The sequence below is a fragment of the Pan troglodytes genome, chromosome 10 (genome assembly GCF_028858775.2).
Source record: "Pan troglodytes isolate AG18354 chromosome 10, NHGRI_mPanTro3-v2.0_pri, whole genome shotgun sequence".
Lineage (NCBI taxonomy): Eukaryota > Metazoa > Chordata > Mammalia > Primates > Hominidae > Pan > Pan troglodytes.
Genome location: NC_072408.2, coordinates 77141129 through 77167886, shown reverse-complemented (window position 1 = coordinate 77167886; position 26758 = coordinate 77141129). Strand labels below are relative to the sequence as shown.

General features: G+C 40.2%; 1 protein-coding gene across 2 annotated transcripts in view; it reads right to left on the bottom strand.

The window, feature by feature from the left end:
* Window positions 1-1749: 1749 nt before the first annotated feature.
* KCNMB4 (potassium calcium-activated channel subfamily M regulatory beta subunit 4) overlaps window positions 1750-26758 on the bottom strand; it is a 64718-nt gene continuing 39709 nt past the window's right edge. The window contains exon 3 of one of the 2 annotated variants that reach the window (XM_001156630.6): window positions 1750-2466. In XM_001156630.6, the coding sequence (XP_001156630.1) occupies window positions 2298-2466 (169 nt within the window). In that variant the 3' untranslated portion in view covers window positions 1750-2297. Of the gene's footprint in view, window positions 2467-22101; window positions 23536-26758 lie in introns of those variants that run through there. The other variant, XM_009425837.5, reaches the window with a different exon arrangement.

Here is a 26758-nt window from a genome sequence, read left to right as displayed (position 1 = left end):
CAAACTGATAAATGAAAACTAAGATTGATATATATCAACTTCCCCTTTTTTCAACACAAATGTATATCCATGCAGTATTCTAATCTACTACTCTGTAATCAATTAATCATAGACAACTGAATAAAGATAAAATGGATAAAGCAGACTTCGTTGCAGAGATGATTATTTCTCGGACTCCCAGTTTCGTGTTACTCTATGCTTCAGAATAGTTCACTGTGTTGCTAAGACAACAAGGATGCTGCAACCGGAAACTGGGATTGAAGTCAAGGCACTGGAGCTGCCTCAAAAGATGTCATAAATAGTGTGTTCAAGGCCTTTTTCACAGTGAAACTGTAACTTTTGAATTAGAAAAAAAATTATTGGAGCCAAGCACAGTGGTGCACACCAGTAACCCCAGATACTTGGGAGGCTGAGGGAGGGGGATCGCTTGAGCCCAGGAGCTTGAGGCTGCAGTGTGCTATGATCACACCTGTGAATAGCTACTGCACTCCATCCTGGGCAACATAGCAAGATCCCCATCTGTTAAAAAACAAAACACAAAAATAAACAGAAGAAGATTATACTCAATTCAACACCTTTCCACAGACTATGATTTTCAGTTATTCACATTCTAAGATTAAGAAAACATTGGCCTGTAATCCCAGCACTTTGGGAGGTGAGGTGGGCAGATCACAAGGTTAGGAGATTGAGACCATCCTGGCTAACACGGTGAAACCCCGTCTCTACTAAAAATACAAAAAAATTAGCCAGGCGTGGTGGTGCGTGCCTGTAGTCCCAGCTACTCGGGAGGCTGAGGCAGGGGAATGACTTGAACCTAGGAGGTGGAGACTGCAGTGAGCCGAGATCGTGCCACTGCACTCCAGCCTGGCGACAGAGTGAGACACCATCTCAAAAAAAAAAAAAAAAAAGAAAAAAAGAAAAAAGAAAACATTGGTATGTGGACTAAAGGTCAGGAAACCATCATTCCATATATACATATTACAGCTCCATGGAAATAACTGAGGGGAACTTGTCTTTAAATTCCAGTTTACCTTTATTCTAATAGAGGCATGTCTGAAGAGTATCAGAAGAAAACAAATGAAATTAGGTTGTCAGTTTTTCCTCCACTAACGATGTACATCTCACCTAAACAAAGGTTTGATTCTATGTAGTAAATAGGTTTGATGTTCACTGAGACCTGCGATTTGATACTTGGAATTTGAGTTTATAAAAAGATACAAAGAAAAATGGTCTTCTCAATCAACTTTTGATAAAGGCACAGAAAGCTCATCAGTAGCAATGATGTGAGCTGGGTTGCATCTCCAGGTTTGTCCAAGCAAACTGCACAATGGCAGCAATCCCCCTGGTTTTAATACTCATAACATCAAGGCAAGGACAAAGCAAAAAAAATGCTTGAACTGATTTTGTTGTTTTTTTCTGACCTACAAAAAGAAAAAAAAAATGAAAACAGCGTTTCACTAAGCTGAAGAGTGTCCTTCACATCATGTATATTGTATTGCACACAAATTTTTTTAACTCCATCAAAAACAACAAGAACAGATGAATAAGGAAGCCCAGTGCTTTTTGAGATAGAAGCCTTCTTCAGAATCACCTCCCTCTCTTAAGAAGTAATCTGGTGAAAAATAATGGTTAGGCAAAGGCAGGTGTTGGAGGATATGTTTTCCCAATCTTTTAGAATCTCTTGCTTAAGAGACACAGAGGTGACTGGAGACTGAGTTACCAGTATACTATTCATTTTCCAAGCAGACGTCAAAAGATACTCTTTAATAGTGGAAACTGAGGGTTACACAGTAAGGTTCAGACTTCAGCAGGAATCCTTGTTGTCAAGTAAAAGTTTAACCTAGCAGAAGCAAATGAGACCCAGATGTCCTCACCTTTTTTTTTTTTTTTTTAAACCCTGGTGTTCTAAGCATAAAAAAGGAAATAGAAAATAACACAGACCACTCTATTTTAATATTTTTAAGTAGCATAAATCATAATGGTTTGTATACTACACTGTACAAATAATATACTGTTACTTTTGAAAGAAAATGAACTTCTTATAGGGTTTTCTGAAATAGTTACTCCATACAGCTAAGAGCTTGACCCTTTAGCCATTGCTACAGCAGATGGAATACAAGCTTTGAGGTTCCAAGTCTTCCAGTTGTGCCTGTTTCTGTTGCCACTGAGGGATGAGCCTCTCAGAGCCCTGTCGTGGCCCTGTCCATCTCCTTCGCCAGGAAACACAGGTTCCGCAGGTGGACGCGTGCCGATGAGTACAGCTTCTGTGCTTTGCTTTCTACAAGCCTCCTTCCCCTTTAAGAGAACTTGCGCTTCTTCATGGCTTCCGCCTTGACCGCCAAGCTCTTGGCACAGATGGTCAGGACCACAATGAGAACGCCCACCACAAATGTCACCAGGGGCCAGAGGAAGCAATGCAGGAGGACAATCTCATCATGAGTGCGATGCAGAAGCACATCGTCTGGTCTGCAAGACAATGGAGAATAAGAAAGAAAGGGCAGTCAAATGCCTTGGCACTGAAAAACTCTTTACAACCTAAAGCCAAACTTGCTTTCCATAACCATTATTGAAAGTAAAGGCTGCACTCTGACTATAAACACTGTATTTTTGTGCTTCAAACCCATTACAGAAAGTTTTGAGCTCTTGAGTCAAGTAATTGGTGCAAATTTATGTATTAATTATAATTTACATGTTACAAAGTGTCAAAAATGTATCTCTTATGCTATGATTTTTCTTCATTCTAAGTTACTTAATGTATTCCACTTTCTCATTCATCCTCTAATGTCCATTGGTCAAGGGGCTTGAATCAGTCAAAAAATTACTGATGGGTGAGCATTCTCCAACAAATCTGAACTAGACCTCAGCTCATAGGTGTGGCCCAAATGATCTTAATTCAGATTAAAAAAAAAAAAAAAAAAAAGGTTAGTTAAAGCCACTGCTTGAATTTAGTCAGAAAGACAGCTGGTGTAATTCTCAGGGCAACTCAGCTTCACTATGTAAGTTACAGGTTTTTATTAATAAGCAGACAATGGCTGAATGAGTGCCTTTTTCCATGCTTCTGGGTGAAATTAGCCATCATTTTAAAACACTGACCACTTTCTTAATAAATCTCACAAAGTCCTAGCAATAGATTTCTGTCTTGTCAATGTGAGGCTCTATTTTTCAATTCCTGCATTGGTCCCATTCACAGAAAGTGAAGATGAGATGTGCTCCACAAGCCATGATCTCTAATCTTTGGCCATTAGAAAGAGATCCTGGAAATCTAACTTTTTTCTTTTTCTTGAGATGGAGTCTCACTCTGTCACCCAGGCTGGAGTGCAGTGGTGCCATCTTGGCTCACTGCAAGCTCCGCCTCCCGGGTTCACGCCATTCTCCTGCCTCAGCCTCCTGAGTAGCTGGGACTACAGGCGCCCGCCACCACGTCCAGCTAATTTTTTTTGTATTTTTAGTAGAGACGGGGTTTCACCATGTTAGCCAGGATGGTCTCGATCTTCTGACCTCGTGATCCGCCCTCCTCGGCCTCCCAAAGTGCTGGCATTACAGGCGTGAGTCACCGCACCCGGCCGGAATTTTAACTTTTTAATACAAGAGGTTTACATTTTGTAAGATATTTCCGTTTCATCCACAAGGTTTGCCCTGTTACACTAGAGTAGCTATGTTTCCTCCAGAAAAAAAATGAAAATAATGCAGAATAATGAGTCCAACTGCCCTTAAGAACATCAAAGCCTTCAGAGCACAAGGGCAGTGCATCTAACACAGAAATGCATTCCTGAAAATCACTCATTAGTCACAGCTCTCATAATTCAGAACCCATTATTTTCCCTGAAGATTGACAAAGGGTGTTGGGTATTTCTTTTTACTTATAGTGGAGCTATCATGTGCCATTAACATAAATAGTTTTACAGACAGGCTTTGAAATTACAAAATCCTTGCATTTTTTCCTTTGATGCACAGTGTAATTTCAAATTTTGCACATAATACAAGATTTCTATTGATGTTTTATTTCAAATAAAATTTATATTAAGTAAACGCAGAGTCATTTTAACAATTAGGCAACAATCATCCCAGCTTTCAGAAATTGCCTTTTTTTGGAATTCTTATAGCACTAAATTATCTCCAAGACTTGTGCTACCATTAGTATATGTGTATATATTGATGTATATATTCTTTTCTTCTGTAAGGCCCATTAGGGCTATGACATTGTCATTGCTGCTATTCTACAAATAGATGTTGCTACTGAGAAAGAGGAGCCTGCCTCTGTTGCAGACTTATTATCCATGTAAATTTTCAAGAAACTTCATGCTTGTCTAAAAAGTTTAAAAAAGTCAAGGCTGAGGTCTAAAAAAAGAGTCAGGACACAGGATAGCCAGAATCATATTTAAGAGTCTGAAATCCCCATCCCTGCACTGCCGTGATTCTTTTCCCAGGCACAGTGCTCATAGCTGTCAAAAACCTCTCCCTAAGTGTGAGGGAAGGTAAAAGCTGTCTCTCAGGTTGCTCTTTCCTTCTTTCTGTGAAGGACTATTATGCTCCTCCATAATCTACTGATACAAAAATGAGTCTTAAATTCTTCATCAAAATGGCTAAGGGTGCACAACAATGTGAATTTTACTTAGTATCACTGAAGTGTACATTTTAAAATGGTTAAGATGGCTGGGCGTAGTGGCTCATGCCTATAATCCCAGCACTTTGGGAGACAGAGGCGGGCAGGATGCTTGAGATGAGTTCAAGACCAGCCTGGGCAACATAGCGAAACCCTGTCTCTACAAAAAACTACATGCCTGTAGACCTAGTTATTTGGGAGGCTGAGGTGGGAGATCTCTTGAGCCCAGGAGGTCGAGGCTGCAGTGAGCCACGATCAAGCTGCTGCACTCCAGCTTGGGTGACAGAGTGAGACCCTGCCTCCAAAAGAAAAAAAAATGGTTTTGATGTTAAAAAAAAGAAAAAGGATTCAGGGTGAGGGACTTGGATTTTTTAACATTATTTTAATAAATGTGCATGTAATTTCCATAAGTAATATGTTTTTGCAACTAATTTTCTAGTAAAATGCTTCAGCGTGGATCCTCGTTTGTATTCATACTCCAGTCACTCTTAACTGATGTTGAATGCTTTCACAATATTGTGCAATTGAGCCAGAAAAATAGCCCAGATGACAGTGGTGGGAATCATACATATTTTCTGAAACACAGTTTGAAGAACATGTACCAAAAAAGAATGTGAGTAAAAAGAAGAGGAGGAGAGAAAAATAATAACTGGAAAATGCTGGACCCAGATATTTGTTTTATTCAGAAACTTCTTGGCATTCCACCTCCTACCAGAGCGCTTGGAGTAAAACTTTATTTTAATATCTTAAATGACAAAACAACATCAGTCCCTCCGAGTTAGCTATACTGAATTTGTAATCACTTCAAAAGCGTTCTTTGAGGTGCAAATGTTATATATAAATGTACACATTTCTTTAAAAATAATTCATGTCCGTTTCCACTTCCTACAGCTCTAAGGTGCTCCATAATCTCCTTCAACAGGAAAAACATTTCTCTGCACAGTAATGCTCACGCTCATCATTCAGTTTTTTGATTTAGTGAGATTATCTCTAAATTGCTTCTTGTGTCCTAATTAAAGTCTAGCTCATTCAAACTGGGCTTGTAGTGCCTTAATTGAAGGCACTCCCCTGTCTCAGTTTCCTCCAATTTTATCAGGCAGGCAGTTTTCAGATTGTTTAGCCAAAAACTATTTGCAAAGGGGTTTGGGCTTAGAATTCAATTTGCCGTAATTATATGGTAGGGAATGAACTATAATTTCTTTATAAATAATCACTGTTTGCCACATGTGGCAAACTGGATAAATGGCATGATGGGAGCTGACATAATAAAACCAGGATGGTGACACGAATATGTGGACAATAAGCAAAAAAGGGGTAATTACTCTATATCTAGGGACTTCAAAAAAGCAAGCAAGAGATTTCTCTTGGAGTATGCAGGAACACAAATGAAAAACACTTTTAAGCCCTGGGTCAGGGCTACAAAAGAAGAGTAAATACTGTGGGTACCCATAGAAAAACTTCCCTAAGCACTGGCACTACCCTGAGTCAAGGTTTGAAAATATGTGGTGATAATAATGACAGTCAGCATTTATTATGTGCTTTCTATCCTCCCGGTGCTGTGGTAGGACATTCAGACTCATTTGATCCTTAAAATGACCAAGTAATTTTTAATTTTCACTTTATAATGGAAGAAACTGAGGTAAAAAAGATTAGTTTCCCCAGGATTACACAATTTAAAATAATGACATGATTTGAAACCCTGTCTGTAAGATTTTTTAAATTGTACTATTTATTTACCCTTAAGCCAGCTTTTCTCAAATTTGAATCACTTAACGGTGCTTGTTGAAGTACAGTTCCCTGGTTTTCAACCCTTGATTTACTATAATTAGCATCTGAGTTTGTGGGATCCAGAAATCTGCATTTTGGAGAAGCTCTGAGATGATTCTTATGTGCACTTCGGTTTAAGAAGCATTGTGTAAAGTTCTAATAGTTAAAAAAAATGAAATATGAAATGCAATGCTACTTAGCTAGCTATTTCCCAAACTGCCTAATTGATACTTATGTTCAGCTCATTTTCTTTTTTTCTTTTTTTTTTTTTTGAGACGGAATCTCGCTCTGTCACCCAGGCTGGAGTGCAGTGGCACGATCTTGGCTCACTGCAACCTCCGCCTCCTGGGTTCAAGCGATTCTCCTGCCTCAGCCTCCTGGGTAGCTGGGACTACAGGCGCCTGCCACCACACCCCACTAATTTTTGTACTTTTAGTAGAGATGAGGTTTCACCATATTTGGCCAGGCTGGTCTTGAACTCCTGACCTTGTGATCCACCCGCCTCAGCCTCCCAAAGTGCTGGGATTACAGATGTGAGCCACCCCGCCTGGCCTGTTCAGGTCATTTTCATGATCTCTACATATTTTTGTGTAGAGATGGGGTTTTACTATGTTGCCCAGGCTGGTCTTGAACTCTTGAGCTTAAGCAATCCGCCTGCCTCGGCCCCCCAAACTACTAGGATTATGGGCGTGAGCCACTGCGCCCAGCTAAAAATGCTTTTTAAATATCAAATGCATCAGCCTAGTTTTTGACAATGGCTGAAGAGCAAATCGTTCAAGACTCAAATCACTGAGGTGCCTGAAGTGTCCTATGTTTCTGGGTGAGGGTGTCCCATCAGGTTAGATTCCTAACATGGAGGTGGCACAATGATTTTTTTATAATGAAAACCAAAGAAGACCTGACATGTGATCTTTCCCAGATAACTTTGCTTGAGGCTGGGTTTCAGAGAGCCTCAGAAAGTCTTCTACAGAAATGTCAAGTGTATAAACAAATCTTTAAATGAGATGCCACAAGTGAAAGAGGTGCCTATGTCATAGGTTTTCAGGCAAAAGTTACTGACCACGATATGTAACCTAGAAAGCCTTGATGCGAGTATTATTCAGTGTTTTGTTTTGTTTTTGTTTTTTTGAGATGGAGTCTCGCTCTGTCGCCCAGGCTGAAGTGCAGTGGCCCGATCTCAGCTCACTGCAAGCTCTGCCTCCTGAGTTTACGCCATTCTCCTGCCTCAGCCTCCCGAGTAGCTGGGACTACAGGCGCCCGCCACCACACCTGGCTAATTTTTTTTCTGTTTTTAGTAGAGACGGGGTTTCACTGTGTTAGCCAGGATGGTCTTGATCTCCTGACCTCGTGATCTGCCCACCTCGGCCTCTCAAAGTGCTGGGATTACAGGCATGAGCCACCACACCTGGCCTCAATGTTTTTTGTTTTTTTGTTTTTTGGCAAAACTCCATGCTATGGGATTTCTGGAAAGAGATTGTATTAAAACACAACCCATGAAAATATCTGACTTGATCTATTGATTCATGACTTTAAAAAGATTTCCAAAGATGTTTTCTACTGAAAGATGTTAACAATTAACTGAGAAAAGTGTTGGATTTGGTTTTGGCATAACTGAGCTGATCTTACTGAGAGTAATTAGCCAGTGTGTCTAGTTGTTGTTTGATGCAATCGTAAGACCTTGCCAAGAGAGCAGCAGAGCGTGCTTGTCTTCCTATGCAATCACAGGAAGGCAACCTAAAAGCTATATCAAGTTATGTTATAAAGTATAGTGGGAATACAGAGACCAGAACACAGAGACCCTTTGTAGTATTCTTTTTTTTTTTTGAGACGGAGTTTTGCTCTTGTCGCCCAGGCTGGAGTGCAGTGGCACGATCTCGGCTCACTGCAGCCTCTGCCTCCTGGGTTCAAGCGATTCTCCTGCCTCAGCCTCCTGAGTAGCTGGGATTACAGGTGTGTGCCACCACATCCGGCTAATTTTTGTACGTTTAGTAGAGACAAGGTTTTGTCACGTTGGCCAGGCTGGTCTCAAACTCCTGATTTCAACTGATCCCCTTGCCTCAGCCTCCCAAATTGCTGGGATTACAGGCATGCCCCGCCGCACCCAGCCTTTGCAATATATATATATATTTTTTTCTGAGACGGAGTCTCGCTCTGTTGCCCAGGCTGGACTGCAGTGGCGCGATCTCGGCTCACCTTTGCAGTATTCTTTACACTGAACTGCTCTGTTGTGGGGATCCACTCAGAACTCCAGCATTGGTTTCAAGATTATCTTAAGCTGAAGACATTTTAGATTCAACAAGTGCTAAACAAAGCTTTCTTGGATCTTCCCTTATCTGACTAAAAGCAGTAGCTTCTGAGATTTGAGGCTACTGTAAATCCCTTCTCCAGGGGAATTTTGTGGCCCTGAGGAAGACAGAAAGACCACTAATACTCATAAAGAAAAACATTACCACTAACTTGTCCTCCTAAAAAGCCATTTGTCCTTCCCATAGGAAACTTTTCTTCCTCTCCCTTTTCCCTACTAAGTTAGGTAGACAAGCCCTGAGTCTAAACACTTCTTATATACTACTGTGAAGCCCCATGCTCATAAAAATGTTAACATTGATAAAATGTGTATGCTTTTTCTCTGGTTAATTTACCTTTTGTCAGTTTAATTCACAGGCCCCAGCCACTAAACCTGAAATGTAAAGGGAAAGTATTTTGTTTGTTTGTTTTTGTCCCCTACAGTATCATGAGCCAATTTTTGCCCACTGGGGTCTACCAATGATATTGTGATAAGGGCTTTTAAAAGCTTGGGAGGTGGCCATGCACAGTGGTTCATGCCTGTAATCCCAGCACTTTGGGAGGTCGAGGAGGGAGGACTGCTTGAGCCCAGATCAAGACCAGCCTAGGCAACATAGGGAGACCCTGTCTCTACAAAATATAAAAAAATTAGATGGGCGTGGTGGCATACGCCTGTAGTCTTGGCTATTTAGGGGCTGAGGTGGAAGTATCGCTTGAGCCTAGGAGGTTGAGGCTGCAGTGGGCCTGCAGTGAGCCAAGATTGCACCACGGCATTCCAGCCTGGGCGACAGACTGAGACCTTCTCCAAAAAAAAAAAAGATGAAAAATAAAAAGGCTAGGGAGGTATTATAACAAGATTATGGTTTGCTCCACAGATGCTTCCTATCTATGAACGAAAGGCTGATTATAGATGTATGAATGTTATAAACAGCCTTACATTTTCCTTAGCTGTTTTCTCAAACTAGGTTAATTTTAAGTAGTAATGTTTAATTGTACAAGAGTTGCTGCCCATCAAGCTTGCCTATTCTTCATGGAGAAAATTAAATCAAGCCCCAAACTTGCAGTTTTTGGAAAGAAAAATTTGCATTCAGTTTTGGCAGGATATCCAGAAAACTGGCAGGTATGTTATTTTGGAGAAATAAAGTGTTATATATGTATCTCAGGTACAGCAAGGAAAAAAATAATTCAGTAGCACTAGACCCATGATTAGGACTACAAATAGAAGTTATACCCCAAACTTATCCCACAAACTATCATTTAACAGCATTAAATTCTTACGGTAGCTGGGTTTGGCAAATGTTTTCCTACTGATTAAGATGACCGTCCCTTCAGATGCAGCCCAGTGAAGTAATCGTCTCAACCAAGTCTCCTAAAGTAGAGGCCTGGGGAAACCGTCGCCGCTCTGTGCTCCCAGAGTAATAGACTTTTTAAAAGGTTTTACTCACACTGTGTGGTAATTATTTTTTATCCGTCTGTCGGTTTTCCCAATGTGATTCTTATAACCCTGAGATCGGGGGCCTATTAAGGATAACCCCTGCCGGAGATGCTTCCTGAGTTCTCAGAAATAAAGAGGGGTAATCGTCAAGACCTGCAAACCAGAAGGATGCTTATGACTTTCTGTCTTTTTTAAAAAGGCAAATCAACGAATGAATTTTATTCTAAAGTCAGCTTGGCACAAAAAGGCTTTATTAATTAGAAATCCTTTGTTGCTCTTCCATTGAAAATACAACGGAAAGAGAATTTTCAACCTAGTTAGATATTCTCTAAGATCAGATCTAAGAAACTGCATTAAATTTACATGAAATCCTTTTCCTCTTCCATCGACCTCCTTGAGCTGCTCAGGAACCTGGATCAGTTCAACGTTATCTCCACACCAGAGAGGAGGACTTTCAATTCATTGATTTCATCAGAATGCAGGATTTTGAAAACTAGCTGACAGCCTTGTTCCAGAAATTCCTGTGAGGTTTTCTTTAAGAATTGCTGCTCTTCAGAGTAATTTGGTCTGTGGTTTCTCTGAGTTACCAAGTTATTTATTTCATAGAGGACTATAAGTGTTTTTCTGTCCAAACATTTAAACTTAAGGTTTAAGCAGAAATAAACTGGAGACAAGAAGACATTTACATTCTTCATTTGAGACAGATTTTTCTTATAATAGTTCTCACCTTGTTAACCTACTTTGTAGTTCCAAATTTGATGTGAAAGTTCAATAGTTTAAATTCGTATGGGAGAGATGAATTATTGATTCAATAAATTGTGTTGGGACAATACATGCCATTTGGAGAAAAAAACAGCAGCTCCTCATTTTATTCTCCCCACACATACCAAAAAATCCAGATGGATGAGAACCTTAACTGTATAAAAACAAACTATGAATGCTCTAGAAAAATAACTTCATTTAAAAAAAAAAAAAAAAAAAGGCTGGGCATGCTGGCTCACGCCTGTAATCCCAGCACTTTGGGAGGCCAAGGCGGGCGGATCAAGAGGTCAGGGGGTCAAGACCTTCCTGGCTAACATAGTGAAACCTCGTCTCTACTAAAAATACAAAAAATTAGACGGGCGTGGTGGCGGCCGCCTGTAGTCCCAGCTACTCGGGAGGCTGAGGCAGGAGAATGGCGTGAACTTGGGAGGTGGAGCTTGCAGTGAGCCAAGATTGCGCCACTGCACTCCAGCCTGGGCGACAGAGCGAGACTCTGTCTCAAAAATAAATAAATAAATAAAAACCCTTGGAGTTTCCTCATTTGTAAAATGGGAAATAAAACCCTCATTAAGAAGATCAAATGAGGGTATGTATGGGAAAAGTTTTTTGTTTTTTTGTTTTTTTTTCTTTTTTGAGACAAGGTCTCACTCTGTCGCCCAGGCTGGAGTGCTTAACCTCCTGGGCTCAAGCAATCCTCTCACCTCAGCCTCCCTAGTAGCTGGGACTACAGGTGCCCACCATCACGCTCAGCTAATTTTTACAATTTTTTGTAGAGACAGGATCTCATTATGTTACCCAGGCCAGTCTCGAACTCCTGGACTCAAGCGATCCTCCAACTTTGGGCTCCCAAAGCACTGGGATTACAGGTATGAGTGACCACACTCAGCTGGGAAGCAGTTTTCTACAAAACCCTACACAGCATAGGTGACCTCAAATCTAGTCCAAGTCCAACTTTTCCAACCTTGAAGAAATGAATTTGACAACCCCAAGAGTATGATACAGAACCAGAACCTTTTAAAATTTGTAGTATTTTTTTTTTTTTTTTGAGACGGAGTCTCGCTACGTCGCCCAGGCTGGAGTGCAGTGGCGCTATCTCAGCTCACTGGAAGCTCCCCTCCCAGGTTCACACCATTCTCCTGCCTCAGCCTCCCGAGTAGCTGGGACTACAGGTGCCTGCCACCACGCCCGGCTAATTTTTTGTATTTTTAGTAGAGACGGGGTTTCACCGTGTTAGCCAGGATGGTCTCGATCTCTTGACCTCATGATCCGCCAGCCTCGGCCTCCCAAAGTGCTGGGATTACAGGTGTGAGCCACTGCGCCTGGCAATTTGTAGTATTTTCAAAGCTCAAAGTTGAAGAAAAGCTCATATTCATTGTAAAAGTCAATTACACTTAGAACTATCTGCAAATTACTGCCTGTATCTATTTCCTATTGCTGCTCTAGTAGCTTAAAGCAACACAGATGTAGTTTCTTACAGTTCTGGAGGTCAGAGGTTTGCAATCTGTTTCACTGGACTAAAATGAAGGTGTCAGCAGGGCTGTGTTCCTTCTGGAGGTTCTAGGAGAGAATCTGTTTCCTTGCCTTTCCCAGCATCCTTTCCTGCATTCTTTGGCTCATGGCCCCCTCCCTGACATCACTCTAATCTCGTTTCCCTGATCACATCCCCTACTACTCTCTCTGATCTCATCTCCCCCTTATAAGTATCCCATGATTGCATTTGGGGCACACTCAGGCAATCCAGTATCATTTCCCCATCTCAAAATCCTTAATCACATCTGCAAAGTTCCTTTTATCATACAAGGTAACATGGTAGCAAAGTAAAATAACATAAATCCATGGGGATTATGGTGTGGACATCTTTGGGGGCCACTATTCAGACAGCCACAGTACCATAAACCACTCTCCTATACTGTAATCAGTTCCTTACTAGCACAAGTTTTCTATCCCCTTTCCCAGTTAGTCATTCAGAATTAAATCATCAACAGAAGTATTTAAAAATAACCTAGGGAATAAACTGTTTTCTATTCATTCTATTTTATAACTCAGATCTACAATCTGAGTTATAAGATTTACTTTTTTCATTCTTTTTTCAGTGTTTGCCTTTTATGACAGGCATTTACATACAAGACACACCTGCCCAAAGATTAGCACACGTTATGAAATACTTCTCTTTCCTTCGTCCTTTTCCTACATTGTGCCTTTGCCTAGCTAGATCTCCACTATTTCCACCACTACCTGCTGTTCCTAACCACAGCATTAATAACACTTTGCAATTTTAATATCCATCCTCCCTAAGTGCCTCCTTACTTTTTATAGAATATCCTTTTTGTCTTTGTAATACATCTTTGATATTTCCTTTTCAACTTTATTTTTTATCAAATGTGCCCAAAGATTCTTGGTTCTTCTTTACTCAGTTCTTTTATGATACAATGTCACTAGCAATTCTAAACTGCATATTCATTTTAGCCCCAATCCTACGCCACACCATATTTGACTTTCCTAAAGTTTTTGTTCATTAACTATCCTTTGAATATTTTTTTTGAATTCTGAGTTTTAAAATTGAAGTAGAATTTCTGCAGAGAGAAATTCAGAGGTAACAAGTGCATGGTTTAATCAGTTCTTCTTGTTGTTTTGATACTGCTGATTTCTGATCCTTTCACTTCTATTTTATAAAAACATTTATCCAACCCATTCTATTCTTTAAAATCCACATTCTTCCTTACAATGATTTCTCTCATATTTGAAGAGCAATACTGTATTATTAAATCAGATTTCATCCAGAAACGGGGAAATTTAAGGGTGAGCCATTTTGTTTCCAAAGAAAGTCTCTCAGAACTCATTTTCTGTCTCAGCGATGCCTAGTGCTAAAGAAACATCCTCAGAAAATGGAAATGTTGATTTAGGATGTTAATGCTGAAAATATCTTTCTTTTTTAGAATTCCTTAAAGGAATTAATTCTTAAACATCAAAAGGTGCTTGCTGTGATATAGCATGTCTGATAATATAGGGCTACACAAGGGACTTCTCAAGCAAGCCCGGGCTGGATAGGACTAAAAATCAAAGGACTAATTATATCAGGACATCCCATATTCCCTTCACTGATTAAGACAAAACAATGGGGCCCCTTATTTTACCTTGTGAAGCCAAATTAACAAAGCTGAAATAGAAGTTCTCCTTATAAGAAAGGCTACAAACACTGGAAGGATTAGTCACAGTGAGCAAAAATCACCGATGCACCCAAAGTATGCATATGAGCAGGGATTCCATTGGGTATCTATAAGGCTGGCAAGAGCTTTAGAATTTGGTTCTCAAGGAAATGAGGTGGGTAAGGAATCCCCCCAAATGTCAATGTATCTTCTTACCATCTCAACAATCCTGGGTACAATGTGCACAGATGAAATTTGGCATTTAAAAGGAGGTCAAGAAACATTTTCCTCATGATTTTTGATATAAAATCAAGATGGCAACAAACACTGGAAGGATTAATCACAGAGCAAAGTTAGCATGCGCCTTTGTCTCAAAATCTTCAAAATCTTTTAAATGAAATAAGATTATATCCAAGGGCCTAAAAGCAGGTGTCTTCTGGGTTTGTCCAAGACCATAATTCTAAAATCCTAGAATCTGCTTCATTGCTTCAGGTGAATGAAGTCATAGGCTACACCAAGCATAGTGACTGCACACATATAAAAAGCTGCTTTTTGAAAGATCACTTTAACAACCACATTTTGTATCATTTCCCTAAGCTGAATCATGTTCTCAGCCCTCGCTCCAGGCAAAGAGGACACAGAAAAGAGATATAATCACAGATCACACACTTGCAATGTGGGTGTGAGAAACCGTTTCCAGGGAGAAAATGACAAACATACTGATGCACCCAAAATATGCATATGAGCAGGGATTCCATTGGGTGTCTGTAAGGCTGGCAAGAGCTTTAGAATTTGGTTCTCAAGGAAATGAGGTGGGTAAGGAATCCCCCCAAATGCCAATGTATCTTCTTCTTACCATCTCAACAATCCTGGGTATGATGTGCACAGACAAAATAAGGCATTTAAAAGGAAGTCAAGGCACATTTTCCCCATGAATTTTGATATAAAATCAAGACGGCTTCTTAGATAGGACAGTTGAAGTGGGGCATAGCAACACGGGCTAGCTGAGTCTCCCATGGCCCAACCACAAATGCCCCCATAAAGAATGGTCGGTGGTCTCAGTGAGTTTGTTCAACTCCCAATAACCTGGATTTTTTTCCCAGTATTCCCGCTCCTAGAAGAGCATCACACCCTGCTAAGCTCAAAGTGAGAGCTCAGTAAATGTTAGTGGAATAAGAAAAGACTTCAAAGAAGAAAGTGAAAATCCAGTGCCATAGAGTGTCAGTTAAGCAAATTAAGGTAGCGGGCAGGGAACAAGATCTTAGATTTCATGGAGGTTTTTTCCAAAGGCCACATATATTTGTTTGAAATTGCAAATATCATGGATGTATTTGCATAAACAGGCATGTGTATTTGCTTGTGTTTTTACAGACTGTGCCAACTATTTTCAGATAATTTCCAAGAATGAATGATCATATTTACTACTCATTCTGTCATTACTGTTCTTCTTCCTGCTTCATCTTTTAATCGATCTCTATCTAGCCCAGCCAACCCCAATGTGTGTATAACAACTGTCACAAGCAGTTCCTGTTCCTTCAACTCACCTGCCCCATCCCTGTTTAGGTGCTTTGTCCTCCTTGAGGAGCCTCCAATGCTGCTGCTCCTATACATGTCACAATTTCAGACCCAGCATGCTAGGAACTGCTGCCAGCGCCTGGTTAAGCCAATACTAAATGGGCCCAAACAGGTGAACAGACATTCTGTCTTTCTCCAAACCTCTGAAAAAGATTCTGCAACTCATCTCACAGTAATTTGTTCCCTAATTTACTCTTAGGAAATTGTCGTTAAAGTCTGATTAGGTTAAGTCCAATTCCCTGTAATTAGATCTTCAGTGAAGAAAAATCTACCCATCACCACAATTTATTTTCTTTTCTATAGCTCCAGCATCAGTATTGTACCATTATTTTGGCAGCTCTGGAGAAAGGATTTGAAAAATATATCCGGGGTGAAGGGAAAGTCAGCTGCATGTCTTTCTGAAGAAAGCGCTACCTTCTGTTATAATATCATCATTCTAGAAGATTCCCAATTGTTAACAGCCTATTTCATTAAAGTGTATTACACACCGGTTTTTTAAAATTAAATAATTAGCAGCTTATATATATTTTGCTATTGCATGTAGGAAGACAGAAATAGGCTAGCATTTCTATCAAGGCTAGCAATGAATCATTCATCCTAACCCCTAAATTATATAGTAAAGAATACTTTACTATACATTCAATTTTTACATTCAATTTTGTTGTAGTCTGTCAAGCAATATCTTTCAGTTAAAATGCATTAAACATCTTGAAATGCCTTTGCAAAGTAAAATTAGCTAAATTAATTTTGAGGTTCTTTTCCTAAATGATGAATTGATTACAAATATGTTTGGAGAACAAAAATACTATACAGAAATATGCATAACAATTAAAGTGGTGACTTACAGTTCAACAATAGAATTTTAAAACTTGAGTAATGAAAAAGACCCTATCAGTCTTCAAGTTTCTCTTAGATGTGCCAGCAGCTTAACTTTATCCTGGTAGCATGTGATATTCAAAATTCAAGAAAACACATGTAAATAACTGTCAGATTGGTGGAATAAACATGGTAAAGAATTTGAAAATCACTAAAAAGTATAGCCACAGGTATTCCTACAGAAACCTGTTTTCTGCTCTTTCACCTTGATACTAGCATTAATGTCCCAGATAGGTGCCCCTCCTTCATCTGGGGTCCCATAGTGAAAATGACATGGAGCAGAGCTGCACACGACCCAAGACAGACCTAGACAGGAAATAAACATTGGTTGTTACAAGCTTCTGAGATTTTCAGGTTGTTACCACAGCCTAATTTAGCCTAAGCTCACTGATACACACCAGGAAAGGCTGAGGATCCAATGGTTTCACTAAGGAAACAGCCACGATGGTCAAAAATAATCTTAATCTAAAGCACAAAAAAGTTTAGAGATGTTTATTTGGGCATTTTAAAAGACTTTCTTGGTACTCAGCTCTCTTCCATTCAGCCATGTGATATTTGCAGAACAACTATGATGTAGCAGGGACCAGGGCCATATTTGTGTGTTGGCTCTCACTAGTCAGCTGTAAATCCGAGGGCAGGAACACCATTTTCCCATGTTTATATTCCCATTACCCAGAATAATGCTTGGCATGTGCTCTAGGTGCTCATAAATGTTTGTTGTTGGCTTATTGTTGAAATCCATTTCAAAATGCAATGGACATTTGTACAAAGTGCAGAGGTAATATTAAAGAAGGAGAACTGAAGTTTGCCTGGGAAAATAAAAAGGAAGTATCTTTTCAGCAGACATGAAAGAACAGGAGATTAGAGTTTGGTGAAAAAAGGGGGAAAGAATTTCTTGGTAGAAGATACAGCACAAATGCTTTGGTCTGGCATTTCAGATTATTTTGCCACCAACAATGCACTTTAAATAATGTTATAATAGCAATCTTATTAATTAGATTTAATACAGTCCCTTATGTTATCCTAACCCAATATGCACTAGAATCCTGGCTGATGTTAGCAGCACCAGAGCAGAATGCTTAAGAGAACAGACTCTGTGAATCTAATTAGTGCCACTAAATTGTAAGTCTAATTAATGCCACTAAATTGTGCACCTTACCACAATTTTTAAAGATTCACCATGGTTAGTTCTGTAATCTCAGTGTGGAGGTAGACCATATTGTCCAAGTTTTACAGAAGAGGCTTCTGGAACTAAGAGGTTTGAATCCTGGCTCTGTCACTTGCCAGCTATGTGATTTGGTCATATTGCTTAACCTCTGTGTTCCAGTTCCCTCATGTATAAAATGAGGATTGTGTTAATAATGCCTTGTAGGGGTGTTGTGCAGATTCAATGAGTTAATATGTAAAAAACATTTAAATAGTTTCTGGTACAGAGGCAGCATGGTAAACAGGTATCGGCTATTATGAAAGGCCAAAGGAAGATCAGCAGTGAAATAGGTCTATGTCCTAGTCCTTTTCAGCATTTTTATCGATAACTTGGATGAGAAAAATCAAAGCCATTTTGACTTACAATTAAGATAGAATTATGATGGAAGATATAACAAATATGATGGGTACCATAATCAAGAGTCAAAATAATCATGAGACTGGAACAATCGGTCAAAAGCAACAAGATGTAGTCACATATAGGAATAAATTTTAAATTCTTGCGTATTTAAATGCTACACAAATCTCAACAGTTTAAGAATGGGGGGAACCTGCTTTAATAAAGAGCAGCATGTATAAATCAAATGTTGGGGGAGCAAGTTTAATTAAGTATAAACTCCATATGAATCGATAGTGTGCTGTAGCTGCCAAAAAAGCTCATGCCATGTCGTTAACTGAGTTTCAGTCTCTGGATTTATCAAGGGTGGTAGAAATGTGCTGCCTTCCTCTGCACTGGCCAGCTCAGGGCACAGTAAGAAAAGCATCCCAAATGATGAGAACAAATCTGTTCCCAACAGGGATGGCAATATGAACTTGGTGACACCCACAGTCTGAAGGTCAAGTACTCAGGTGCAGATCCTGACACTGCTCCTCCCTAGCCATGTGATCTTAAAGCCTCTGTTGTCTCCTCTGTAACACTTGGACAATATGGTCTACCTCCACACTGAGATTATAGAACTAACCACGGTGAATCTTTAAAAATTGTGGTAAAGTATACAACTGAGTGGCATTAATTAGACTCACAATTTAGTGGCATTAATTAGATTCACATAATTTATTTCCAAAATCCTTTTTTTTTTGAGACAGAGTCTCGCTCTGTCACCCAGGCTGGAGTGCAGTGGTGCGATCTCAGCTCACTGCAATCTCTGCCTCCCGGGTTCAAGCAATTCTCCTGCCTCAGCCTCCTGAGTAGCTGGGATTACAGGCATGCACCACCACGCCTGGCTAATTTTTGTATTTTTGGTAGAGATGGGGTTTCACCATGTTGGTCAGGCTGGTCTCGAACTCTTGACCTCATGATCTGCCTGCCTCAGCCTCCCAAAGTGCTGGGATTACAGGTGTGAGCCACCGCACCCGGCCCAAAACTTAAATCTCACCAGACAGAAACTCTCTAGCCATTGAGCAATAGCTCCCCACTTTCCACTTCCCTCAGTCCCTGATAAACTTGATATACTTTCTGTCTCTATGAATTTGCCTATTTTAGGTATTTCCCAGGATTAATTTCTTGACAACTAAAAACGTTTAAAAATGGAGTGGGCTTCTTCAGGAGGAGGTGATGTCCACTGTCACAAGAGTCGTTCAAGTAGAGAACAGAAAACACTTCAAAAAATTATGTGGTGGGGATTCATTTTGGGTTGCAGCAAATGAATGAAAAGTGTCTCCCAGATTGGACAGTCTATGAGTCTATGAACTCCACAATACATTTGACATGTGTTTCTGGTGACTTCTAGCCCCATTTTATCTAAGATGAAACTGAGGCAAGAGCTCTTTGATAAGTAGCCCAAGGTCAATCACTAAGTCACGAAGAGAGCCATGGATAGAAATGGAGTGGAGTCTCCTGACGCACAGCCCTGCCCTGCATTCCACCATCTGATGATGCTGCACTCTATGACCTACTTGTCCTACGGTTCTTGTATTTTTCCTCCCAAATTCCCTCAGGGCTTTGTTTGAAGGCTGCATAAAATATCTTAAATGAAAAGTGATTTAATAACATCAAATTCTTAACTTTAATGCCACGATGATAAAAGCTGTTAGAAGATGAATTTGCAAGCATGAAAACACTTTGATTAACCATTAGAAAACAGACTCTCAAATGTAGATTTTAAGTAATGTACACCCATTTGGATGTCAGACTGAGAAAAAACACTGGAATAACTTCCATATATATTCCACAGCATACTGGAGAAGCCACAGCAATCACTGCTTTTTTTAAAAAGTACAGATTTTGGGACCAAAGAAAGCCTTCAATTCTGATGTAATCTCTCTTAATATGGAGACAGACACAAATGTATATGGAAAATATTTGGTTTTGGTAAGATTCCAGATTTACTGTTTTGTTTTTTAAGATTCAGGATATATCATTGGGTTTAATGTCTAAAGAAAAAGCCAATATGTTCCTGTAAAAAATAGCCATAGAACCAGTCTATTCTCTAATGATAAGACTGTAAGAAATACTTCTCAGAGTAGAAGACAAAAATAAGTAATTTTTACCAAATATCAAACACAGTATTGAGTAATTCATTCCAATGTCAACAAAATTTTCCTCTGGAATTTGTTCCAAATCTTAGGTCCCATCTTTATATGCACATTTTCCCCATTTGTATACTAAGAGGTCTGCTAGTAAAAACAAAGTTTTTTCTTTAGTAATTTGCTCTATAAAAAAGCCAAAAGAAAAACTTAGAAGCCAATGGTACAATTAAATTCAACATATAAATATATTAAAACACATCTTTTTTTGAGCTTGCATCTGTTTTTAGAGCTCAATCTGTTTTTAGAATGCAAAGACGTCGGGAAAATAAACTACAACTGACCAATCATTTTTCACCCTATTGGTTATAAACATATTCAGATGCCTGTTTCTAAGCATGTAAGTGTTGTCTGTCTCACATAACAAGAAATCCAGAGGTAGCATGGCCAGGGCAGGGGCAGCTATTCCACAAGAGTGCCAGGAAGCTGGCTCTTTTTGCTCCACTCTTACTAATGTGTAGATGTCCACTCTCCTGTTTATCACCTCAAAGCTGCATGATGCCTTTTGCTGTTGTGGCATCAGAAAGCAGGAGGCAGTAGCACTCGCATCAGAAAAGCAAAGGCTTTCCCAGAACATTCCAGTTAATGGTGCCTCCAAAACAGTTACCCAGGACAGAAAGCCAGAACTGGATCCAATTCCATCCAGTTCTTAACCTCAACCCCTATCAAGCATCATGTACTTCTCTAAATCTGCAGATTCCACTTCCTTCAAGTCCTATGTCCATTCCTCCTTTTCTTCCTCCACTAATTCTACCTTTGTCCAAGCTCCTACCATCCCTTGTCTAGACTGGTACAACAGTCTCCAAATTGTTCATGGATCCTCCAGCTTTGGCTTCTATCAATCTACCCTCCATGCTGTCACTAGACTCATCTTTCTAAAACTTAAATGTGACTGTCACTCCTCCACTGCCCTTAGGACAAATTTAAACCCCTTAGCATGACATAAATGCACAGTATTATCTATTTCAACCTCTTCAGTTCATCTACCACTTTCTTTTTTCTTTTTTTAGACAGGGTCTCCCTATGCTGCCCAGGCTAGCCTTAAACTCCTGGACTCAAATGATCCTCCCATCTCAGCCTCCCAAGTAGCAGGGACTACAGGTATATGCCACTGTTCCCAGCTTGAGATGGTAGCATTTTTATGTGTAAAATTTAGGACACTAAATTACAAAAAGAGTAACAACCATGATACCAGAGTGATAAGCTATTCTGTGGCGGCAGGAAGATCTCTGTAGCCCCTGAAATGGGCTTGCTTCACGGAGAGGAAATAGACATTTACAAAAGTGAATTTTCCAAATAATTAAAGCTTAAATTTTAAGTTGAATAAAAACTAATAAAATATTAAAATATTATTGGTAAAAATCTTCCTAAAAATGCATTACACATTTCCTTGCCTTTTAAGGAGAGTAGGTTGAACCAAATTTAACCTTTTTTGATGACTCAGTGTCATCATTATGAAACTCAATTACCGTTGAGGTAGCAGGGCTGTCTCCCTCTCCATTAAATGGCTCCAGACTGTTAACCATTTATTTCTTTACTAATTGCCTCTCCCTTTCACCATTAGGATTTTATCTAGCATCTTAAGTTGTTGTAATTTTGTACAAGTCTTCAGAACCAGGGAATCATAAAACCATAGAATTTGAGAGTTTGAAGGAATTTTAGAGATCATTTCATCCATCAGTCTATCAAATTTTATAGTTAAGAAAACTAAACCCTAAGTAAGTGAGCAGTCTTTTTCTAATCAGTTGCTTTTCATCTTCTATTTTAATGGCTTTAAAACTGTGTTCTGAAGAAACCGCTACTCAATTTGAGCTCAGGCCATTATGTTTATCTTTCTTTAAAATGCTAAGGGTAAACTGGATTTAAAAACATACGCTACAGGATAAACACACTTTGAATGAACTTAGAAATTAGGATATATCTGTTAGCATCAGGAGTACAACATATTTATTTTAACAACAGAATTTCTTCTTTCTTCCTTTTTTTTTGTGTTCTGTTGTTTTACTCATTCATAAAACCCTCATTATTTATTTATTCAGCACCTCAGCCTCCAATCAGTAAATAACCAGGCCCAACTTTGTTTCTAACTTAGTTGTTAGAAATCTACAGAGGCAGGGAAGAAAAGCATATGTGTTTACTAAGTATTAGTATTAGCTATGGTGCAAATGTGTTTCTTACAAAACCAAAACAGAAGCTCTTAAGATGGGTAATGCTATCCTCATTTTACAGGCGAGGAAACCAAGATGGAGAAGCTGCACTATTTATCCAAGGTCGTACAATTAATCAGTGGTAGAGGAGAAATGTAAACCCTGATGCTTGATGTCACATGACTGCTGCCCTTAAGGAATTCATAATCTATAACAACAAAAAAGTACATATTCAACTCTCTTAACAGTGTGAAAAAAGCAACCATGGCAGTGTGGGACTGCAGAAGAGGAAGTAATGAATTATACCTGAAAAGGTGGGAGAAGGTTACACAGTGACATTTGAGGTGAATCTTAATAATAGTAATAAAAACAATAATAGCAAACACTTTTGTAGGAATTATTGTGGGTTAGGCACATGCCATCTCCTTGATATTATATCCCACTTCTGCAAAGGAAACTGAGGCACAGATAGATTTCAGTAACATATCTAAGACCACGCCACTAGAAAGCGTTTGGTTCTAGAGTTCATTCTAGGACTACTGTGCTGTGCTAATTCCCAGAAGTAAAAAAGGTGAAGGTGTCCCCAGGTGAGGAGAAAGAGACAGGAGCAAAGGCATCAAGGTGTATGGGAAACAGAATGACTCGAGGTGACTGATGCAGCTGGAATAAAAGTTAAAATATGTAAAGCAGACCATATTACCACTCTGCTTAAAACCAACGACTGGCTGCTCACTACATTTTAAGAGAAATCTAAGCCCTGTCTAGTTCTTGCTCCACTCTCCCACTCATTCACAGTTCTCCTGACACACTGGCCTTCTAGTACCTAAAACCACCAAGCTCTTTTTTGCCGCAGAACATTGGCACATGGTAGTATCTCATTCTGAAATATTCTCCCCCTAGCTTTTTACCTAGCTAATTCTTGAACATCCTCTGGTCTTGACCTAATTTTGATTTACACAGAAAGGTCTTTGAAATTCCCCATCATGCTGTAATATCTCATAGCAGCATCCTCAGCTTCCCCTTCATAGCACTACCCTACTTTGTAATTATACTACTGTTGTGACTACAGACTATAGGCTCCATGAAGGCAAGGACCGTGTCTGCTATTTTGTTGTTGTTTTCTTGTTGTTTTGTCTTTGGTTTTCCTTGACTGGCACATGATTCAATGGCAGAAGTTGAAGTTGGAATTGGAAGAGCATGGCCTTTATCCTATAGATAAGAAGAAGGCAGAAAAATTTAATCAAGGACTGTGACGAGATCAAAAGGAGGCTTAAACAAAGCAAAACAAAACCTAGCGTGGTGTGGATGACAGACAAGAGAAAGACCAAGGCTAACAGACTAGTTGAGGATGCCTTCAACAAGCCAGGTGAGAGCCTGAATCCAGGCAGTGGTGGAGGAAGTGAATTCAAGAGACTGCACAGGTGGTATGGCTGGATTTGTTCATTTGACGTGTGTGTGTGTGTAAGCCTGCTCCGTGTACTCTGTGACCTACTATCCAGAGGTATAAAACAAAGTACTAAAAAGTAAACCTGTATAGAAAAACTCTATGCTCTCCAACAAGAGGAAAAGATAAAAAGACTGATCACTCCTTTTGGCCTTTAGATCCAAAGGGAATTGAAGAATGAATAGTTATTTTCAAAGGGACAAGCCCTCTTCAAGGAGAAGCCAGTTAAGGCAAAGATGAAGAAAGAAAATTGTATGAAAAGATTGAGAATACAGAGAAGTTTTCTGGCAATGAAAAGGGGGTTTCAAAGTATTCTCGTTAAGGGGGTATAAGTTAGGTTTTGCTGAGAAGGGATAAGCCAGGGAAAGACTGAGGAAAAAAATGAAAAAATGATATAGGGAGAATTGTGAACTTACCTGAATAAAAAAGTGTAAAAACAAAATCTACACATTTTGGAAGGAGACTGAGCCTCGAGGTTAAGGGAGGCAAAGAGTGGAAAGGTTATACGGGAAGGCCACAAATGGACTCAATCCTTGGCATGAATTCACCCCAGTGACGCCTCTGCAGAATCCTTCCTGGGTGTAGAGAGGGATGGCCGCACGGAGACTGACTGCCCATGGCAGGCACAGCTGCTTCGGGGCTGCTTCAGCCACTGCAGACTCAACATTGGAATATAGCTTGCCTCAACAAGACTTAACCAGTGGAAAGCTAAGACTCCTCTAATCTTTGTCTTAGATTTTTAAAATAACACCCTTTTCTTGAAAGTGAAAACTTGACTATTCTCCCTAATTTCCTGCATTTGAGCGAAATCTAAAGGTTTCTTTAAATATAAAGTTCATCTTTTCAAGAGCATCTGGGAGTCCATACAGTAAGTCTATTTTAATTTCATATTTAGCAGTAGTAAAAAGTGTACTAAGAGTAGATGGCACCAGGGAGCTGCCATTTTTCACACCTCCAAACAGCACTCCTGTTTCCTCTCACATATGTCATGGTAAAAGAGCCAAACTCCGAACGCCTGCCTTCCCAGAGTCGCTGAAAAATCCTGTCTTGAGTGCTGCTGGGCTGTGATAGACCACCCCCGCTTCTATCTACACCCCCACCGTTTGGGAATGGGACAGTGAGATGATGGATAGGGAATGTGTATCCGTTCTGAAGGAGGTATAATGAGCTTAAATTTACTGTACTAAAGTTAACACAACTGCTATAGGTGACATAATAAGAAATTTGTATTTGGTCTCTGCCCCGGTTCCTGGCACAGAACTTGTAAAACCCTTGTAATTTCCTGAGTAGTCGGGGTGAGAGGAGAATCTTCGTTTTTTCATAGTAAGCCCCTTTCAACCATGCCCAAGTTTATACTAGTGAGGTGACTCTTGGAGGATGGGGACCGGTTGTCAGAAGAACCAACCATGTGAATAGAGGATTAGAATTCAGCACCACCTCGGGCCGGGCGCGGTGGCTCACGCCTGTAATCCCAGCACTTTGGGAGGCTGAGGCGGGTGGATCACGAGGTCAGGAGATTGAGACCATCCTGGCTAACACGGTGAAACCCCGTCTCTACTAAAAATACAAAAAATTAGCCGGGTGTGGTGGCGGGCGCCTGTAGTCCCAGCTACTCGGGAAGCTGAGGCAGGAGAATGGTGTGAACCCGGGAGGCGGAGCTTGCAGTGAGCAGAGATCAAGCCACTGCACTCCAGCCTGGGCGACAGAGTGAGACTCCATCTCAAAAAAAAAAAAAAAAAAAAAAGAATTCAGCACCACCTCTCTCTAGCCACCTCTCCAGGCAAGGGAGAGTTGGCTAGAGATCAACTCAACCACCAAGGGCCAATGCTGTAATCAATCGTGCCTATGTAATAGCCATAAAAACCCTAACAACTCCAGAGCTCCTGGGTTGGTGCATACTGATTCAAGGTGCTGGGAAGGTGGTGTGCCTGGAGAGGGCCCCTTGCTCAATGCATCTCTTCCATCTGGCAGTTCCTGAGTTGTGTCCTTTATAATAAACTGGAATAGTAAGTAGTGTTCTGTGAGCCATTCTAGCAAATTATTGAATGCAAGGAGGGAGGATGTGGGAACCCCTGACTTAGAGAAGGTCAGCCAGAAGTACAGGTAGATAACTGGGACATGCACTTGACATCTGAAGTGGGGGTCATCTTGTGGGGCTGGACCCTTTAATTTGTGGGATCTGATGCCAACTCCAGAAACAAACTGAACTGTAGGACACCAGCTAGTGTCACCAGAGAACTGAACTGCTTGGTGTGGAAATACCCCACACATTTGGTGTCAGAATTGTTGCGAGAGTACAAAAAAATACTTTTATACTTTTAGTATATAATTTGGTTTAGCTCTTTTTAGGTAGACCTCACACTTCTGGAGGAATAGTCCTTCTTGATTGGGTACTGAGAATATTCAAAATTCATGCCCTGACAGGAGGAGACAACCCTGTCAGGGGGAGGCAGCCCTCACAACACGCAGTTCCCAAGTGGGGAGTGAGAGGACGTTCATCAACATGGTCACCAGCTAGTCAGGACAGCACGTGGAAGGGGTGCCTTGTTCACCTCCAACTGCAAGCTCAAGCTCAGGAACGTTCTGAAACCAGTTCCCAGTCCAGGGCAGGAAGCTTCAAGGAAGCACCTGATTCACACAGCAGTGGGTTCAGGCTCAAACAGTCCCACCTCACAGAAAAAGAAATCTGCGTACTCCTTCAGCATTTCATTTCATTCTGTCTCGTTTTCTTCAGGGTATGTTCCATTTTTACTTTACGATATACATTATATTTTTCTCTCTCCCTCCAACAGTTTTCATCTGCAGGAGGCTTATTTCTCTATATCCACTCCTCAGTTACTCACCTCCTCCCCAAGCCTTTTTCCAGTCATAGGAAACTTTAATTTTATTTTATTGTGGTAAGAATACTTAAGATGAGACATACCCTCTTCAATTTTTAAGTGTACAATACATTACTGTTGGTGATAGTACAGTATTGTTGTACACAAG